Source organism: Micropterus salmoides, unplaced genomic scaffold, assembly GCF_014851395.1.
Source record: "Micropterus salmoides isolate LMB-PRFRI ecotype aquatic unplaced genomic scaffold, ASM1485139v1 Ms_hic_scaffold_13, whole genome shotgun sequence".
In the NCBI taxonomy this organism is placed as follows: Eukaryota; Metazoa; Chordata; class Actinopteri; order Centrarchiformes; family Centrarchidae; genus Micropterus; species Micropterus salmoides.
Window position 1 is genome coordinate 972478 of NW_024040374.1, and position 22092 is coordinate 994569.

A 22092-nucleotide genomic window follows, 5' to 3' on the forward strand; every position below is an offset into this window, starting at 1 on the left:
CTTGGGTTCCACCTGGCAGAGAATGATCTGTGTGTATCTAGTGAAGGTACTTGGTGTGATATAACAGACAGTCTTTGTAGCGATGGATGGGCCCTCTTGTTGATTAGCCCCAGAAGGCCTTTCAGTCAGAGAGCAGGGATTAATGACTCAATCTACCCTGAATCAGATACTGTATTTATGACTTCCTGCTCCTTACAAAACACATGACATCAGTTGTCGTTAAAACTGAAATAGACTGTTACACACTATGGTAGCCGTAACCTTTTAGCCTGTGACTCTTTGGTCAAGAATAGAAAACTGTGGTTTCCACTTTAGGACCGAACAAGGCCAAACCAAGGGCTCCAAGGTCACATTTATTGCTTGCTTATTTTTCTGTGATTCCCAATTACAGAGACAGCTGTGTATTGAATTTCAGTTTCTGAGAACCAGCTGATTTGTGTCTTAAAATCTGTCTGTAGCTGTTTGTGATGAGGAACATTTAAACACTGAACGTCCTTGTAGAAAATGTAGCCTGGCTCGAGATCTCCGAGTTGCTATTCGTATTTTAATTCAGTAATTCAGCAGGCCAAACCAAGCCAAAGCTTTGCGGGAGGGATTAATGTTGTCTTCCTGTGCCCAAGCCAGAAACATAGAAACACAAAAATGGCAGTGAGTGTGGATGAGATGAAAATGGAGTTTGCACAGACTATTACAAGTCGAATCATATTAAAACTCTAAAATCATCATATGCCTTTGATTTCTGTGCCTGTTACCTGATGCCACATCTGTGCCGACTGAAATGACGTTGTTGGGACGGATACATTCAGTAGGGCCAAATAATCCTCCAACTGCAAGCAAAGAGATTTAATTTCTATTATGTCATTATATCTCAACCAAAAAGTTACCAATTTGGACGGGTCAAAACATTTCAAACAGTACCTGGCCCTGATGACAGTCCAGGGGGTCATTGAACAAACAGAATGTGCAGTTTCGCTAGCAAGAACCATGCTACAACATATGTAGCATGCTGTCATGTAGCTGTCATGTATTGGACGTTGAGGATGGATGGATGTAAGAAAAGGAAAGAACATAGGAAGTCTGATGCATGCACGGTATTGGGTAAGGGAGAGGAAGCAAACAGGGATGAGATGGGTGTGAGTAGCAATGGGTGGATGAAGGAATGCTGCAGGAAGGTAAATGAGCACGGGAAAGGGAGACAAAGAGCAGAAGAAGGGTTAACCAGGTTAGAGGTGTTTTAAGCCTTGGACCTGCTCCCTAACCTCAGTTATTCTAACTTCATTAGTTGTGCAGGAGGTTGCAATTCAGATTTAAAGCAGAAATGTTATGGTTTCCTCAGGTCATGTAGCAACAAAATGAAAACTGGGATAAAACAGCAGAGTATCCTGAAACCGTTTTGTGCTACAGATCTTTATAGAGCTAATCAGGGTTTGCTTGTTATTTATGCCTCATGCTTCCTCCCCAAACAGCCTTGAATGTGATTTCATTCAGATCCCCATGTCAGCCTAGATGATTTGCCGGCAGGCTTTGGTTTCATATAAATGAAGAGCGGTTTTGATCCTGTGTTATAAAGTAGAATTGGCTCGGGCCCTGTGCTGTGGAGAAGAGGTGAATAATCCACTTCCAGCTCAGGCCTCGCTCCACAGCCCCAGTCTGCATATGAACGTCTGGAGTCAGTGTGTTTCTGTGTGCTGTTTAAAGAGATTCAGATCCTGTTTTGCTTCATGCCTCTTGTCCTCTTGGCATCATTAAAGCAAAACAATGGCGCTCAGAGTAAATAGCCATGGAAACGCAGAGAGGGCTGCAGTTAAAAACACAGCGGCCAGCCAGGGTTTTTTCAGCCACATGACCTGCGCTTTCCCACTGAAACCGCCACCGCAGCCTGCATGCAACACACTCATCTTGACCTCTTCTTGATGTGTAACTGTTGTACCCTTTTTACACCAAAATTATGCCGATACATGCACGTTTTTAAACGCCGGTAAACCCATTAAAAATAGCCGATTAACTCATTTCCCAATGCCAGTGGTCATCATGAAGGCGCCATTAAACAGCTTTAATAAACAGGAGAAAGCATTTAGTTTAGATCAGTCCTCTCTGTGCACATTCTGGGATGTACATTGTGCTTTTGCACAGCATCAAACCCATCTTAGACGGTCGGAAAGTAAGAGTTCATGTGTGTAAAAACCCTTGAACTTAATGTGTTGATGTGTTGGAAGCTAACACGTCACACAGTCGGGTGTTTCTTTGTTTGTTTTGTCAGGGTTTTTTTTTTTCCCCCACCGCATTAAAGTTGGCAGACAGGCTGGAAAAACCATCAAACGGCCTCCATACAGAAAGACTCCGCACTCCGTGTGTGCAGTTCCATCCTCACAAACCCTGACGGGAGGCTGGAACTGAGCTGAAGGCTCCCTATCGATCGACCCTCCGCTGCCACCTCCTTCACACCGCACCATCCTTCACTCGCATACAGCTGCTGCCACCACATCTGGGAATGATTTTATCAAAACCAAAGAGGGAAAGAAGGCAGATGAGGTCTACATTCAGAAATACTCCTCACCCTGTAATGTCTTCTGTCTCTAACTGTTGTGACACATAGAGATCTGTACTTGTTAAAAGTCTGTTCTTTATACTTTGAAGTTCATGTAGTTCGCATTAGACTTATTTATTAATGAAAAGTGCTCCCTGGTGGTTTGAACTGACTGTTACGGGACTGACTGCTTTATGAGACACATTGATGGTGCTTAGATCATAAGGTTACCATTGCACTTAAAGTCTATGATCTACAGATGGGACTTTTGAATTAGGTTTCTTTTTAGACATGAAAGCATGTTTTGATATTGATTTGTGTGATAATAATCAAGAAAATAAATATACAGAGACAGTGTTGAGATTTAAATACTGTCATTTTAAAATATATATTGTAGTTATAGGTTATTGTGGGCGACATTGCTAATCATTAAACAGGACTGTATTAAGCAGAAATAAATTTATTGGAGATTTGCATCAAAGTAATAAAGTAACTTGATTATTTAAGTTTATATTTCAACAGGTATTCTCATCTGTTAGACTGTAACTGCTTCCTAAATTGACTTTCCATGAAATTTACTATATCATGAATTACAGTATATGAACACCATTATTCTAAACACAACTGCATAACATTCAGTGATAGACAAATATCTGGAATTTTTCAGATAACCAGAATCTGACTACACCTGCACTCACAAGGCCGATATATCATCCTAAATGACGCAAATCTAATCTAAAATTATAATTGACCAGTGTTAAATATACATAGTGTTACACTGTAGAGAGTTATGCTGCTGAATGACGTCACTTCTGACAAACTGTACCCCACCCTCCCTTGAACACCAGTACTTTTCTGAAATCTACAGCAGAGTATGTTTCTGTTCCATTAACAACCATTACAGACTTTATCCAAGTCATCCAGCTCCAACACAGACATCAATTTACTCAACATGATTGTAGAAAAAAAAAATACTCCAAATATAAATATATGTTGCATCAAACTATTACCCCGTTAGAGTCTTGAAAGAGCTCTGTAGAGTTTGCAGTAGTACCTGACTGATGCACCGGCCATGTTAGCTTATTGCAGATTTAGCTGCTGTCCTCCTGCTGTGGGGGGCGGCAGCTGTTGCCGTAGATGTAGCTGTTCATTGTTTGCGAACAGCAGTTAATAATGCTGATAAATGGCATACTTGCCATTTTGTATGCAGCTAAAATTTTAGAGCCATGTTTGAAGACAACAAGGGGTAAATGTTAAACCACAAGCTTTTACTGTATTCCAGCTTTTCTTGCACTGGAAAGTCTTATATTGTTTCCCTACACCAATTTGAAGTAATTTGTTGCAGCACATGCACTAATAAAGTTTAATTAGTAATACAGCCCATGGTTTATTTAGAGCTGCGCTTCTCATACATGTTCTCTCACAATCTGAATAACATGTACGTTTAGATGATTTTGTGCTTCTAGCTGTAAATTTGCATAAAGTTTACTTGACGTTCTGTCTAGTTGCTTGTTCTGCTGACAGTCCAGACTCATTTAGTGTGTAGTTCATTACATCACTTTGCATTTTGGTCGGGTTCGCTCGGGCCCTGTCGCCCCTCGGCATGCTTTCCTTTGGAGACAGCCAGTCTTTAAATTTTCTGCTTGATAAATTTTCCTAATAAATAAATCTCAAGCACTGAGCTGTATTTTCTCTGAACGCCAGCCCAACTGGTTTGTAGATCATTATGAGCCTTGTGGTGTGAGGATAAATGATTATTCGCTGGAAAATGAAATGGAAATAAATATAGTTCCATCTCAGAAAAATAAACTGGGTTATTTTACACACTTGTTAAAAGTTGTTTGCACGTATTTAACATTGGTTTTTGTTAACAGTGTGAGAACAGTAGCATGTGGCCTTCTCTCCGTTGTTAATCTATTTTAAGGGTAAAGTTATAATCTGTCACTGAGACTTTGACATTGAGTTTAATTTTTTATGGACATTTGCAGTGAACCTCAATTATATTGATTCAGTGTGTGTGGTCAGAATGAATGTGGCTCACAGTCTCTGTGCCATACTCACTCATAACAGCAGTGTGACCTCTGAAGTCTTCAGCAATGAGCTGTCTGGAAGATTTAATGCTCTTTCAAATCATCACACTCCCCCATATTGCTTTAAATATAGAAGAAACTGCTCTGTGCTGTTTTGTATTTGCAGTCTTGTTAACAGTGAACACACACAACACTCTTTTTGTCTCTGTAATGTCAAAATGTCTGACATTTAAAAGCCCTACTTTGTTTGAACCTTATGAGTCATATTCACCTGTCGGTTTGTTCACTCTCACCGCTCTTATAGCGTCGTTTTTGGCCGCAGCAAGCAGCTGTTTTTAAAGAAGAAGCCCAAACTGCAGAGAGACACAGTAGTCCTTTTTAAACAGAGACCCGCAAAACTGCCATAACGAAGACTCGTCATTACGGCAGCTTTGCTTTTTTTTCTCTGAACCAAACAACACCGGCATAAAGCTGCTCCAGTGTGCCCCTATTTCATGTTTGTACGCTTTATACAGAGCAGCGAGGCAGAATAACATTCCCGCCTTGAGGACGCTGTATGAAAAGGGGTTATAAGAGACTAGCCAGTGAACAGAGTACAGCTGGTGGAGACCTGCACACAGAGCTAAAAGCGAATATTGGACACAAAGAAAACTCCAAATTTATTATAAAGTTGCTCCATAACTTCTGGATGAACAACTTCAACATATCAGTTTAAAAGGCATCTTGTGCTCACGACTCGTTTTGCTAATAAAATCAGTTGTTGCAGGTGGAAGGTGTGTTCAGACGCTGTATGCGTGCAAATGTTCCAACTGTAGCAACACACAAATCGACTAAGTGTGTGTTGACAGGTCAGCTCAGTCTTTGACTCATCTCCAAACTGACCAGGAGCTCCAGCTCATTAAATATTATTGTCCTCCAGATCCGTCCACGTCCTCCAATAGCTCAAGTGGAGTCATAAGGTACATTATTTTGCTGTAGTTGAAACATTTTCAAGTCATACAGATGTGTCTTCACTCAAGTTGTACTGCCCAGGGCTAGTTTGCATCCAGATGTGTCCTTGCTCTGCCTTTGCATGCAATCAGTCCACATTTACAATTTGCTGCACAACTGTGCAGTGTGTGAAAAGTGTAATAATCTCAGGAAATACGTGTTACCAGATATAGACAGGTTTTGGTCATGTTAGGTAGTGAGCGTTAAAGATATTGGTTGGTGTGCTTTTGAAATAGGGAGAGCAAGGCTACCTGTTTCCCCCTGTTTCCATTCATTAGGCTAAGCTAGCTCCAGCTCCATACTTAACACACAGACATACAGGTACATTTCAAATTGATGAACTATTCTGTTAAGGCAAATTTAAATCACTTGACGTTAAATAAAAAACGATGTTTGTAGCATCCACCCAGGGTGCAGGTTTTATCTGGTTTCTCTACAGCGCGTCTCCCTTCTTTCTGTCCAGGATTTAAATTAGCTCCTGGGGATATTTTTAGTGGCTCTCTCGACGATTTAATTAGGTTTACAAATGATAATTTTTAACCACCATGTCTACCGTGGACCGTGGCAGCACAATAAACACAATCAGACATTCCCCCTGCAGAATTGCATTAGGGGTTTGGCACTGCCAGAGAGCAGGGCTGGAAAATGTCGAGCTAGCTGGCATCAAGGAGCTCCTGTTACCAGTAAAGGGGGAAAACTCCCAGAACTCTGCCAATCCAAAGCACACACACACACACACACACAGTCACATGCAAACTCCCAATTACACTCCCATTCCTGTAGAGGTGGTTTTTAAACCTTGTCAACGCAAAGATGTAGCAGTAGGCGTGGCTTTTTAGTAAACTGTTGGGTGGCTGCCTTCCCACAAGTCAGGGCAACAAAACAGCCGTCAATGGTGGATGCAAATGGACAGAAAAGGGTAAAGAGAACATGGAAGATATCTGACATGGATCCTCCCTTTTACCCAGATATTTCAGGTCTTAATCTTTTCTGATTCTAATAACGGGTCTGAGTTTGTTCTTAAATAAAAGGACGCAGTGGGGTAGAGGTTTGAGCATCGTGAGCATGGAAAAATGTTCTAATGCTCCTTTTTTCCCTTCTCTAGTATTGGATTATGCTCTGATTCTGGAAAAGTCCTGCAGAATTATGATGATTTCATTTCACGGGAACGTTGTGTTGTAATAAATTCTGCCTTTGTCTCTCTCTGCGTGACCTCTGGATGAGCTGCTGCGGCCGGCATCTCTTCTCCAGCGCTCGTCGAGTCCAGATTGGCTTTCAGTTTTCAATGTAGGGGATGCACTCCCTCTGCCGTTTTGGCCAAAAAACCATCAGTCGTGTGTGTGTGTGTGTGTGTGTGTGTGAGAGAGAGAGAGAGAGACAGAGTGTGTCCAATTCAATCACTGATCACCTCTTACAACATGTGTCCAAAAGCAGATAACAACCCAGAAATGTCATCTGGTTTGATTTTTGGAAGAATTATTGTGGTTTTGTGTTTTTAAAACTTTGTCAGACTGCAATTGTTCGAAAGTGTTGTCACGAGCAATATATGTTTGGTTCATTCTCTCCTTTTGATTATTGGTTATTGACAAATAGCTCTGTCAAATGTGTTCATTAGTCATCCAATGTTGCTGTGGATGTTTGTGGCCAGAAGTATGTGGACACTCATTGCAGCTGTAGGTGCTCGCAGTTGCTGTTCCAGTTTATCTAGTTCATCCCAAAGGTGTTGGAGGGGTCGAGGTCACATAGTCGTCCACATAGTTTTGTGTTTAAAATGCACATGATGAAGTAGTGCCCACACAAAATTAACAGTTTGCAAATTTAAAATCAAGTACAAATTCCGACAACAATGGTGCTGACACCATCGATTAGTCAGCTGATTTTAATTTTTTAGGATTGATTACTCGTTTAAGTCATTTCTCAACAACGATGTCAAGAAGCTTTCTTTAGTTCCAGCGTCTCAGTTGCTGTTTTGTTCTTTTTTGTCGTCGTAAAGTTGGTTTAGGACAGTTGGTCGGACAAAAAATGTTTGTAGGCGTCACCGTGGGTTCTGGGAGGTTGTGAATTTTCACAATGACATTTAGACTCAAACAATTAAAGAATAAAGGAAAGTGGAAAGATTTATCTATAATTTAATTAGTAATTAGTTTAAGCCCTTAACTAAATGTGATAGCAACATAAATTTTCTTCTTTACAAATGCCAGCGGTCCGGATAGCGCGTTCCCCTCACAGCAAGAAGGTCGTGGGTTCAAACCCCGGTTGCCCCGGCCTTTCTGTGTGGAGTTTGCATGTTCTCCTCGTGTCTGCGTGGGTTCTCTCCGGGTGGTCCGCCTTCCTCCCACCGTCCAAAGACATGCAGACTAGGTTGATTGGTGACCCTAAATTGTCCTTAGATGTGAGGGTGACTGGTTGTTTGTCTATGTGTGGCCCTGCGATGGACTGGCGACCTGTCCAGGGTGTACCCAGCCTTTCGCCTGATGTCAACTGGGATTGGCTCCAGCCCACAGCAACCCTGCACACAGGATAAGCAGTTTACAATGGATGGATGAATGGATGGATGGAAAGTAAATCGACACTAAATCTACTTTTTTTTAAGTTGGCAAATTATATGTAAAATCACTGTATTATTCTATCAAGTGGTCTTGGTTCTAGTCTTTAGTATTTAGAGCAACACCAGTTCTTTGGCTTCAAAAAATGGTTTTCTGAATGCATTTTCTGAATATACTGTAATAAGTTGGTGTGCTCAAGCTAAAACTTGGTTACGTTGCTTTAAAGATGTTTCACACAGTGCTGATTTCACACCCAATTCCCTCTGTTTTTACTGTGTGAAGGCTTCAGTGTAGCAGTTATTATCAGATCCAAATCCACACTTTTTGCTCCCACATCCTACGACCCATCGTTTGCCTATTCAGATTTTTGAAAATGCTAAAATTGCTGGCAACAAATGAGACTAAGACGAAATTAAATATAAGGGAAGTGACAGCTATATCTTTGCTTTATTGACGTGGGCCCTATGAGAAACACATGTGTGGTTATTTTACACAGATCTGCAGTCATAATTTTGTGGTCCAGTTTTACACAAAATGAGGTTTTAGAGGAAACACTAAGAAATTAGTGTTAAATATAGTCCATTAGGGACCCATGGAGCTCTTAATCCAGTGTGAGTGTATGTTTGTGTCTTGAATTTTCTATCTGCTTATATTTTCTCGTCTATCTGAGTATAGCTGTCATGTGCAGAATGTGAATACAACATGTGTTCCTGCATTCAGCCATATGCTCGTGTGTAATTCTAATCTGCAGTCAGTCAGCCTCATACTGTTTGCCAGCACATTGGACGGCCCTTGTGTGATCAGCATCTCCCAGCGCAACATTCCTCAGTGACAGCCGCGGGCAACGGCTTCTTTAAATAGCCTCTGGATAGCTGCCTTTCTCTCTGAGATCTGCAGAGATGTTGGAATTCCCTGAGCTCAGGTAGAGCGTTAGCGCCTCCTTGTGGCCAGAGACTGATTTCTCCCATGAGCTGTTTACAAACATGGACCATACCTTGGCGTTTTGAGCACTCTTATTGCATGGAATTGGCTTTTTTCTGCCAGGGTGAGGTGGATCAGGAGGGTTCTGGATGGAGTAAACTTACATGGAAGGTGTTTGTAACTTTCAGAAGTTCAAATTCTTCTTCTTTTCTGTTTCCTGTAGTTCATGTAGTTTTGGTCATTTGCAGTCAATACGACTAATTTTAACCGAGACATCGAATGCAAATCAAAGCTTTTCTGAGACATTGCCATCCCACCGTTCCTTGCTCCAACAATATGATGCGTAATGCAGATGCACATGTTTTGTTTTTTAGTTTAAGCTGATTTTTCTTTTGTAACGTTGTTCCTGTCTTCTGAATTCCCTATCCCATCTTTTCTCGACTATATGAGAGATTTTCCATGAAGGATCTGCTTTTTCACTGGCTGTAATTCTTATCGATCGCTCCACTGGTACCTCTGTTTGTTAGGGTATTTTGAACAGCTTGCTTCACATTCATGTTAATCAGTCCAGTTCACTGATCTGTATCAGTACAACTTGTTCCTGTCATTGTTGTTGGAGGGCATACGCTTCAGTTAAAAGTCATAAACCACATTGTTGTTGAATACAGGTTCTGCAGTGCCCAACCATTCACTACCTATGAAGTTTTTGCAGCTGGGTAACACCACTCTTTAGCCGCCTTTGCTTTAGGGAGACAACTGTCATTTTTTGCAAGACGAGCAGAGGTTTTCTTAATTTTTCTCTCTAACAAATGACCTATGCTGTAGTCCACCACCCTAATTAAACAAAGGTCAGATGGAAGGAAAACACACTGATCAAGTCTCCCACACATTCACAAGTCTGAATGTTACAGCAGCTCAGCACTTGTGCCTGTTATCAACACACACACACAGACAGACACACACTCTCGCTCTACTGTCTCAGATTCTTGGCATGACTCCTGAGGGTAAAAAAGGAAACATCCCCTTGCCCCCTCTCCCCTCCCATATCCCCTGTTGCCAGCCTGTGGGCCATCCCCGACCCTCCTGTGACAAATCCAAACTGAGAGGAGCTCATGTCAACTTTATGTTTTGACCACGACTGTGTTCTTGTTCCTGCCTGTTGATGTGTGACGGCAGGACCGAGCACAGACCTGATCTCTTTTCCCTATTGTCTGGATAGCTTGATTCTTTAGTCAGGACAGCTCTGATTCTCTTCAGCCCTGTCTTTTCACATATTATGCCGTACTAAATGGGGGGCTGCGATGCCCCCTACAGAGGAGCCACCTGTCATCATGTCTAACTCTGCTTTCCGCGGTTGCCGCACTATCTCGCAGCACCTGAACGACCTGAAGAAGGAGAACTTCAGCCTGAAGCTCAGGATCTACTTCCTGGAGGAGAAGATCCAGCAGAAGTTTGAGGAGAGCAGCGATGATGTGCACAAGAGGGTGAGTGAAAAAATTCATCTGTGAATGAAAGGACTGATGATGCAATGCATGCAGGGAATCATTCAAAATCCTCTGTGTCTGCATGCACTATGAAAGTGAGAGCTGCAGGTTTGTACTGACAGTTATTAGTACTGACAGCAGGTCTCAGGCTGCTCAGCAACAGTTCATACAGTCTGCCAGTCAGAAGTTTTTGCATTTGAGGATGACTGGGACTCAGAGGCTGCAAGCTACAGTTTGTCTCAAAACTTTCAAAGTCTCTCAGCCGCTGTGAACTCTGTGGTTTCCTCCACTGAGCTCGGAAAGTGTCTGGAGTATTTTTATTTATGAGTCTGTGAGAATTAAAGTAACAATTCACTGTCACAGTATTTACATCTACTGTGACAGTGAATAGAGAGCAGGATGATGGTGAGCCCGTTTAGATAGACACCTTCTTTAAGATGCAAAGCCTCTGATTTCAGCCGTGTTTAATATAGCAGGTAGATGAATTTGGCCAGTGGACAGAGGAGAGGGCTGTCAGAGGCCCGCTACAGGCTACAGTCTAAGAGTGAAGCTGTGGTAAACCAAAAGATGTTCAAGATGTTTTTAATCATGCAAATATATTCCATCACAGGCTACCAGTACAGCACAGGTTCACCTTTGTGTACTGTAAGCATCTATTTATTAGAACATGTATTCTCATATTACAGTAATCTGGCTCTTAGTGACAAATTTTAGTACAGTTTTTATGAAAAGAAAATCACATTTCAGACATTTGAAAGCTGTTTTGTATGATCTCATTCTGAGCTGTACTTGACACAGAGGACCCTTTTTACTGTAAACAGTGCTTCACACTGTTTCCTTCCAGAAGGAAACATGGCACCTCTGAAATGCACGAGGACATTAAACCTGGATGAAGAACAGTTGAAACTCCTCCTCCTGAATAATCTGAGTTTTCAAGGAAAATTGAAAACACATCAAACAATGCGCTTTGCCTGTTAGAACAGATGAAGGGCACAAACAGTATATCTAAGAGACCCACATGTGAGAGAATGGTTGTTTTAACTGCCCCTGCACTGTCTGTCTTTTCCTGTCGGCCACTATAGACCCAGTGACCCACATCATGTTAGCCTGAGAGCCCTCAGGCCTGCTGTTTGCATGCATGCCTGCACACTGTGCATGCCCTCTACTAGTTTAATTTCATGTGCGCACGCTGCATGAGTGTATACATGTTGCATGCGAGTATGGTAGAAGCAGCAACACCTGTGTTGTGTGTCAGCACGTCAGTAATCGGACCTTCACTACAGGAGCAGATGGGTGTACAGAAAAGTAAATCACCACTGCAGGCAGATAAACTGCACGTGAGAGACCGGACGGCCAGTTCAGTCCAGTTTGTTGCTGCGTTCAGAGCCAAAAGTTAAAAGTGGAGGTGTTGCTGGGTGCAGTGGGGGAGGAGGAGGGAGGGGAGAGTGGTGGATATTACATTGGGGCCATGGGGGGACTGCAAAGGAGACAGATACAGCAGGTGCTCATATCCCTACCAGCTATTTATAGTCCTACAGAGCTCCCTGATATACAGGTCAGCACGTGCAACCTAGGAAGCTCATTTTGTGTCTCTCTGCATTACTGAACTCCTTAGAGTGAATTATTATGCTAATACCAAGCCAATGTATCTGAAAGCTTGACAGTATAGCCTAAAATCTCTATCATAATTAATCATAATCAATTTATTAATAACCTGCCTGACCTGACCTGCTTGTTCTGATTGAGTAAGTTCTTGCAGAGATTCAGGACTGGACTTGAACTTCTGTTTATGTGTCGCTGCTTGTTGTAGCTATTATCAGTTTAACTGAAATAGATTCAAGCAATTCATTTGTTGGAAATTGTATTAAGAGTGCACCGGGATCATTAGGAGTTTCATAATTATCAAATCATTCAATAGAGTTCATAATTCCTGGAAGGGCACATCCATTTCTTTTTCTCTTGTAAATACCTCCTGAAAACACAACAAGTCATCCCTGACATATTCTCACATTATCGCTATCAAGGTCAAAAGAAACATCATGTGATATTATCAGTGAATGTGTTTTTTACTCCCCACTACTCAACAAAATCTCAAATCTGAAATGGAATCTTCTTTAAAATACATGCAATTTTGACTTAGTATCCCACTGAGACAACCAATCAATGATTACAAATGCATAAAATCATTTAAGATGTATTCTTCTTACATAAAACACTCTTTTGTTTAATGAATCTCTTTTCCAGAACATCGAGCTGAAGGTTGAAGTGGAGAGTTTGAAAAACGAACTTGAGGAGAAACAACAGCTTCTGGACAAAGCGCTGTGAGTATTTGACTGTGTTTCACATTTCTTGACCCTCTCAGTGACCATGATTGTATTAGTTTGAGAATCCCCAGGTCTTGAAACTCCAAATGTATCTAACAAATCACTCACCCAGAGAATATTAAGCCCTCTTGAACAGTCTAAAAAATATATTCACAAGTGGGTTCAAGTATTTTGCTGCTTGTGCTGCACAGATTTGTTGAAATGCCTTTAGAGAAACCTGACAGAGAACTACAAAAACACTCTTTTCATCGCCAGTTTGATTATTTCCCATGAGTCTATCAATACATCAGAGCTTGGGCGCCCACGGGACCCGGCGGCCTCTCATCACACGCGAGCCCGCTGGCCTGTAGACTCACCTAGCTATCACAACACGGACTAAGCTCTGAGGAATGCCATGTATGGACTCGCGCTGAAATGCTTTTGAAGAGGATGAAGTGGCTCTGTGTTCTGGGACAGAGGGGGGGATGAGGGTGAGGAGTCAGAGTGGGGGTGAGGTTTGTTTTGAAGGGGCAGGACATAGAGAGTAAGGCAGTAGTGAGAGGAAAGGGCAGAGGTGTCTTGTGGTTTGTTGCGTAGCTGAGTTGGGAACTATTTGAGCTCTAGCACCTGTCTGCGAGGCAGCTGTCTCTCTTTTAGCGGATCTGTGCTTTAACTCCTCTCTGCTGCAGCCTCACTCACCAAACATCAGGATGATATAAAGTCTATAACCTGTAGAATAAGTTCAGTTCCAATGTTTTTGAAAGTTTAGTGCTGATGTTTTTCTAATACCGTTTTACCGCCAAATCTTAATATTACCTAAGCATGCAGAATGTGTTATTGGTCCAGGTTTTGAGATATCAGAACTCACTAATATCTGACATTGCTGTCAACAGGATCCATTGTGACTGTTTCTTCTGTAGAAATTCTTTTAACGCCACATTACTAATACTTTTAGCGCTACAAATTTTTTGATTTTCATTGTTGTGGATGCAGAAATCTCAAATAAAGATATATCAAATCCTGGGACCATCTGTATGAATAGACACCTTACCTTTCATAAACGTGGGGAACTGATTCTTTAAGGTCAGTTTAGGTTTACATAAGAGACATGAATGTTATGCTCCTTCTTGCACGGTATTATATTAGTGCTGCAGTGTCATCCAATAATGGATTTTAAAGAGGTGGTATTCTGCTTTTTGTCTTTTTTCCCTCTCCTTTATTGAGTTTATACCTTTTTTGTGAATGTAACAGGTTTGCAAAGTTAAAAAGCCCAAAGTCCAGCCCAAAGGGAGTTCCCATCTCCCACAGAAAGCTCTGCTCTGAACTGCCTGAGAACAGCTGGTTTGTAGTCCAGCCGCTTCCCTTTCATCCCTAAATGCACATCATATAACGCTCGCCAATCGGCTACTCCGACACGCCCTCAAAAACACTGAGCTGCGGCACACACCTCTCCTCCCCCTTCCAAACACTAGCTGCCCTCCAGACAGTGAAACTTTAAAGATGAAAGAAACTTTTGTTACAGATTAATAACTCACCTCACTGAAACTCTTGCTCCATGTTGCTAAGCTGGTAAGGGGACCCAGTGATATTTCAGAGGAGACACGCCACTCAATACAACACACAATACGGGAAAGCCCGTAACAGCAAAGATGCCGGTTATCCCGCCCCTCTCGCTTGAAAGCCAAGCTTTTAACAGCCAAAGCGGGAATTGTATTTCAGCCAATCGTGTGGTTCCACTGACATAAGGGTTTATTTTATTTCTACTGCGCATGTGCAGGAGAAAGTATAACCGGTAGAGAAAAACGCTTTTTAAACCTTATTTTGGGGCAAAGTCGTTGAACTTTCTCAGCAATTTTAATCAGATTTTACTGCAGATTCTAGTCATGTAGTTTTTATGTCCTGGCTACCAGTGAAAGTGAAGCTCTCTGGTTCTCTCCCCATTCATTCGGATAGGAGGAGCTGCAGTAATGTGCAGTATGACAAAAATATGGTGTTTTTTGAAAGTTAAACCACGTAAACCTGTCTTGCTACGACCCCTAAATAAGATTTTGAACCTGAAAATGAGCATAATACCACCTCTTTAAGGGACACTGGGCTGTCTATGCAATACGTCATATTTTTACTGGCTCATTAAAGTATGGGGATTTTCCTTATAGAAAATATTTTATTTGTTCTCACTGTGGCAACGCCCACTCAAGTGTTTCTCCATAGCCCTAGTTTGTGCACACAGATGGAATTACGCATGTATGGTAGGGAAAAGATTTTTCTGAAGGTACATTTAGAAACACTGGATTTGGTTTGTTTTGTGTCATTATTTTTCCAGTCATCATGCTAAACCCCGTCTACACTTGTATGTATTACAAGAAATGGAAAGAGAATCAACACACGTGTGGACGCCGTGAAAAACACCATTAGCTCAGTCACACTGTGTAGTCATGCAGCCAGTATACGCATAGTAATTAGTTCAATCAGTCGATTCAGCACTTCACAATCCAAATAATGAAAAGGAGCAAAGATTCCAGCCTTTGAGGAGAGTAAATGCATGTCAGAGTGGAGTTTGGGGTCAGTGCTGAAGCATTTTCTCTTTCTCTCTCTCTCTGCCCCGCTGTTTTATAAATAAACTCTCTGGCCACAGTTTATCACTGGAGCTCTTAGCTAGCGCCTGACTGATAGATGTGATGAGGAAAAGCGGAGTGTGACCTTCTGGCTGTTGAAGTTGCTGAGTGGTGGGGCAGTGACAGACTGGCTTTATCATAAATATCCCAGACAGAGACATTTCCCCTACTGGACTCAAAGTTCACCGTGTTTAAGTCTGCCTTGTTGTTGCCTCTGTTTTCTGTGTCTGCTTATTAGCAGGAGATCTCAAAGTTCTGTGACCAGAAAGTTAAGCAACAGCCGGAAAACGTGGTCTTTTGTAAAACCAGGTGTCTCCACAGTGGTTTATAGCGGAGGTGGGCCACCGCACCTGAACTTCAGACCTCCTCCGCTAACATCATAAGTACTTGAAATAAACATTAATTGCAAGGGGAAGGTGGGGAGGTACCAGCTCACAAATCAAATGCCACATATTGAATAAGTTGTTTAGTCTGTCGTCTACTAATCAAATTGATCATGAGATGAGACGTCAGAATCTGGATGGTTTACAATTCTGAGGAAAAGACTTAGTTTTTTGCCTCTTTAGAATAAAAATTGGATCATTCTTTGGATCAAGATAAATCTGTCACCACGTTGTTTCTACCTCATATTGTGCCGATTCCATCCATTATTCACCACATTTGGTTCTTTACATACTTGGATAAACCTGAAATGTATTTATTATTTTAAATTTTATTCCATTTCATGCCATAATTGGTTCTATCGATCAAACCTAATTAGTATAGCACCTTTCAAACAGGATTGCTCCATTCAGATGTTTTACATATGATATTGAGTTGGTTGCCAGATTCTTCTGGGTGCGGCAGATTTGAAATAAACATATTGTGCAGTTTGAACTAAATTCTGATGACAAATGCACTTTTCCACATTAAGGGATTTGAACAAATGTAATGACAGTCCAGCTATAGGTGGTGCTGCACCAATATGATTAATGGCTGAACTCAGTGCTCCATCTGACTCAGATGAAATGTTGCACCGTTCATCCTTAAACAAAGCCTCAATTTCCTCAAACAGGTCTCTCGGCCTCATTATCCATTTCCATGATCATCTATCATGGTGCAAATTCAACATTCAAGGACATTTTTTATTATTTAAATAATAAAATGCAGGGGATCGTATTGTACAATCATTGTCTTTACATTACATTTATTCATGACTGACGCTTTTATCCAAAGCGACTTACAATTGCTGTATATGTGAGAGGTCGCACGCCTCTGGAGCAACTCGGTCAGGGGTATTCAATTAAAATTCAAAGAGGTCCAGTTAGAGAAAATTTCCCAAAGTAAAGGTCCGGAACATCAGAACGACTAATTTGAGTTATTATCCAGTACTATAATATATAGTTGTGTCAAAATATATTTTAGTCAACAACTAACTGTTGCAACTAACTGTAATATTTCCCAGCTTCACCGGTGTTGTTGCTGGTGAATAGATTTGAAGCGGTTTATAGACATTGAAGTGCAGTACGTTATGACCTTGTGAGACAAGTATTTGAGTCTTTTGGGAAAGACTCCTTCTAATTACACCCTGCTCAAGTGACCAGACATGATTGATTAAATAAACCCATCTGCCTCTGAAGTCAGCTGTTGAATACATTTATTATTTACTGACTTCAGAGTTTCTTCAACCAAATAAACAGTCATTGGCTTCAAAATGCATTTATATGTTATAAATATTCAATACAGTTTAGTTGGTGTTGCTTTGAATAATGTATGTTAATGCGGTCAACTGGTCTGGTAAGAAGGCCTAGAGACACCCTGTCATCAAAATGTTATATCCCTAAAAAGACAAAAAAAATTGCAGCTTCGCTTTATAAAAAAAGGTTTTTGTCTGAAACTACAACCTCAGGTCGACGGCAGAGAGCCTGTCCAATCAGAATGAAGCAGAGCTGCAGCGTCGCCTGGCGGAGCGACAGGAAGAGATCAGCCACATGCAGGAAATCCTCGAAACCAAAGTTCAGCTGCTACAAGAGGTACACATAAATAAAAGACACATAAATACACATTCTCTCATGGAATTCATTTGTTATTGTGTGTATAAATTGGAATTAATCTTTAAGAAAGACCAGATCCCTGACAGCCAGACGTTAAGCACGTTTGCATTGATTTGATTTTTACAGTTAAGAGCTTTTCCTCCTGTTTGTGTTGCGTTCAGGAGGCCTTGCTGGCCCGAGACGAGGCTGAGCGGATGGCCTCGCTGGCGGACTCTGAGGCTCAGCGCTGCCTGGCTCTGGAGAGAGAGATGTTGGAGAGGATGGAGGAGAGTGGAGGCTCAGACGGACTGCTCACCCAGCAGGCCCTGGCCGACAAAGACGGGTGACTTTAACTTTACATTTACACAAAAATGGTACATTAAAAAACGTTTGTGACCCCGGCAGTGGCTCTGGGTTAGATCTCTGAACTTCACTCCAGCTTTAACCAGATCTTAACGTGTTCTCCTCTCTCTTTCTGTCTCAGGGTGATCGAGGAGTTGACGCAGCAGAAACATTCACTGGAGCTCCGGGTCGAGGAGCTTCAGGTTAAAGTTCACGATCTTTCCTCTTCTCTCAAGAAGAAAGAACGAGAAGCTGAGGTGTGTTTGCCCTGTCCACATCGGGGTGGGCAAAAATATTATATCATGATTCACGGGTGCTTGGGTAAACCCCTCCCCAATAATAATAATAATAATAATAATAATAATAATAATAATAATAATATAATAATAAATAATAATGTAGGATTAATAACCCTTTATTAAATAAATACCGCATTTACTGAAGGCTATATTCATGTTACATGTAGTATTCATGCTATTTCACTAATGATGGACATGAATTTATGAGGCACGTGTTGATTAAAAGTTCTTTTTATTTGTTAAAAAGGCAAATGTGAAAAAACCTTGTAGACAGCTGACTTGCGATGTTGACAGAGCAGCTGTGTGTAGCCACAGAACTAAAACTGATAACTAATATCGCACAGCTGTGTCCACACTTCCTCTGTAGTTACTGCAAATACACATCAAATTGCATGCTAATGACAACTGGGCATGTCTATATTAAACATCTGAGTATTGCACCTTCATCTCAAGTGCATTTCAAGCAGCTGCTTGTTGGATGCAGACCCTGGTTAAGACCTTTAAATCCAGGTCCTGAACGTGACCCAGTCAGGTGACCCAGTTACTGGCTAAATTCCTCATCGGTTTACCTTCATCCCTCCTCTTCCATCTTCTATCTTTGTGTTTTGGCTCAAACCCCAGACAGGCTGACTGACTCAGATATCAAACTGTTTTTAAATCCACATGTGGGTCAGTGGAACTTTGGCAAAGCAGACGAGCCGCACACCACTGTGAAGATGAAACCATGAATGCATGTTATGGCTGACACGGACAGTCTCTGTATGCTTATTTTTTTCATTAGAGTGGAAATAATTAATACACAGTGACAATTACTGTCAGTGTAACACCAGTACTCATCTGAAAAGTACCCTCCACTGTAGGTCATTTATTTTTGTTTTCAATAAATACTGTACTTGTTACCTGATACAGCTGCTGATATTTTTAACACATTAATAAATTATAAGCCAGGACCGGATTTGATCTGGAGGAACAGGGGGGGGGTAATAGCTGCCTTTTCAGCACAAAATAAGAAACACACTTGTGAATTTCAATCCTGTGAGAGCAGTACAGTGGTAAGAAAATCCCATTTCAGATTGTGCTTTCTGTTTAACATGTTTACTTCTTTCCCCGCAGACTCATGGTGAGCGCAGAGTCCACACACAGATGCAGGTAGGAAAAACATTTGCTTAATTAAAACGGATGAATGAGATGTGTTTATATGTACAGGATACTCTGGTGTTGTTGCAGTGTAGTTTGGAAGTTAACAACAACAACACATGACTAAAACATCCCAGTTTTACCTCCAGATTATAACAAGATAGCTCCACCTAGTGGTGCCTAATCTACACTGCATGTATCACTGAGGCCTCCACAGTACTGTTTCTATTTATAATAATTAATCATTTAGCTGATGCGACTTGAAATTGCTATACATATCAAAGGTCTACGTTTCCTCCACATTTCAGATGGAAATATTATACTTTTTAACTTCCTCTTCATTCATCTTACAGCTGTGGTTATTATACAGATCTCTTTTTGAAAAACACCATAAACACCTAAAAATGAGCTTTAATGATCTTAAACTCAAATCCTTAAAAATGTTTTACTGCTGATGTTTTCTTACTTTTACTTGAGTTAAATTAAAATCATGACTTTTAAAAAAATTATTTTCCCATTTTGGTATTGTTACCATTACTTTCCTATTGTTTTTCTTTTATAATTGTCCTCTGACATTCTGTCTTCTTTTCTTTAGTACCTTATTCTTCCCTGTTTCCTGCTTTACTTGTTTCTTTTCTTCTGCCCTTCTTCTTTTGCCTACTTTCCTTCTTCAGCTCACACTATGTTGTGTTTAATGTGCTGATTGTGCTGCTGGCCTTGCAACAACTTGCCCCTCGGGGATAATGAAGATCTACCTCAACTTAATCTGAAAGCATGACAATCCCTAAAAGCTTTACATAAAGAACCACGACCAAAAACTATGATTTTCAGCTCATGTTAAGTAAAATGTCAAATGCAGTACTTATTTTGTCCTTTGTGGTACTTTAAAGTAACTTATTTTAGGACTCCATTTCATTTCAATTGAATTTTCAGAAGTTGACACACAGTAAGCATGGAGCTGGTGTCCTGCCCTCACATCCCCCCTGCTTGCGTTGCTCTCTCTAATATCAGGTCACACAGTGTCTCTCAGGTCGCTCACATCAGCAGTGATAAGAGAATCAGGGTCACTGCAGAGTCAGCTCGCACGTACAGTACAGTCCTGCTAATTTAACCTCAGTTTCCTCACTGACGCCAGTTATAATTATAATCAGCTCACTGTCTGCTGCCTGCTCGACACAGAGAGCCGTTTCATGAGGCGGCTGCAGAGTGCACAGAAGGAATCAGTTGTTTACTTGGCACACCAACAAGTGAGACATTTGAGAGAAGAAAATCAGTAAAGATACCTCCTCTGTCTGCGTCGACGTTAATTCTCCGCTGTCACACTTTGGTATTTCTGCCACTTTGAGAAAAATAAACAGCGGGTGAAGTCTGTGAGCAGTGTTTGGCGCTTATTTCTGATTAGGATTAATTGGTTTTTGATTGCGCGCCTCATTGCAGCCGATCGGTGTTTTGGTGTCGTGTCTCCAGAGGGTTGTGGGGTGACAAATGTAGACGCTGTCAAGTCCAGAGGAGAGTCAGTGTGGTCCACACACACACACACACAGAAAAACAAATCACATGTGAGAACAGCTTTATCAACAACACATCAAGCCTGCTGCGATAACGAAAGACGGATGAAGACTCGTGTATCTGTGAGTCTGTGGGAAAAAGATCCTGAAAGTGTCCGTTGAAAATGACATCAGCTTTTTAAGTCCTGCTGCTCGATTAAAGCGTCATGTGATTCACCGACACGAGTTCCAGGGAAATGAGAGAGCCCCAACCCTCCTCTCTTTCATTCTGTGACTTGCATGTGAAGGCCGGACTAGGACTGGGGGCCCCTGGGAAAGGCATGAACTCATTCCAGGCTGACAATTTAGAGAATTTAATGAGCCTGATGGAAAACACTCAGGCCTGTTTTTTTTTAGATCATGCCCTGCACACAGGCGCACTGACACAAAAAGCTTTGTGGACTTGTAAAATTTAGTATTTTGGAATATACAAGTTGTCGCACAATGTTTTGATATTAATGACCTGGAAATAAACCAGCTGAAGTTCAAACATGAGGTTTCTGTGGCCCCAGCTTTTGGAGATTGAACGCAGCGGTTTTAATTAAGCAGACAAAATAAACAGCACAGTGAAACGGGTTAAGTGTCCGGGCTTAAAAGCCACTGGCTACAACCCAAGGCAATCATGTATTCAGGAAACAAAGGAGTAATCCTCAGCCCCAGGTGACAAACATTGAAAAGCAAAACAATATGGTAAGGAGTCCAATAAAGAAAGAAACTATACAATGGAAAATTACCAAAATAAAATATGTAAAAGCAAAATAATTTAATAGAAATATTAATCAAAGGAAGTGGAAAGATTTTTTTGTGTGTTTTGATCCAAATGTCAGCTGATATCATCTTCCTTTAGTAAGTTGGTAGTATTTTCTCATTTTCGTTTACATCAGAAATGGAAACAGCAGTAAAACAGCCATGTTTATTTCTATCATGATGGATTGAAAACTACACTGCTGATATTAATGCTGTTTAAAATGTTATTGAATTGGCCTTTACTGATTATTTTAAACATAATTCATTAGGAAAGGAGAAAATGAAGTTTGAATTAACATTTAACCTGAAGGACTCCCCAAAGCTTAATAAAGAAACAGTCAGTTAAAGGGCAGGGCTCCGCACCCTCCTGTTTCCGGGAAAATGGTTCAGTCCGGCAGCAGCAAGAGGTCTCACTCCTACACTGATGTGAGGACCAAAAACGTAAGAGCTTCTTCTTAATGCAGTTCCACAAGATCATCAGTCTCTGTGTTTTAAATCTTTATTAACCAAAGCAAAGGAAAATAATAATATTTAAATAACTTATGTGAAAATACAGTATAATACAAACACAAAAATAATACATAATCCAAAA

At 41.1% G+C, this 22092-nt stretch overlaps 1 protein-coding gene across 1 annotated transcript in view; it reads left to right on the plus strand.

The window, feature by feature from the left end:
* LOC119900219 (phosphodiesterase 4D interacting protein) overlaps window positions 1–22092 on the plus strand; it is a 98280-nt gene that overhangs the window by 32754 nt on the left and 43434 nt on the right. Inside the window, 6 exon segments of the mRNA XM_038714991.1 lie at window positions 10388–10498; window positions 12743–12819; window positions 17305–17428; window positions 17611–17771; window positions 17913–18027; window positions 19183–19218. Of these exon segments, the coding sequence (XP_038570919.1) occupies window positions 10388–10498; window positions 12743–12819; window positions 17305–17428; window positions 17611–17771; window positions 17913–18027; window positions 19183–19218 (624 nt within the window).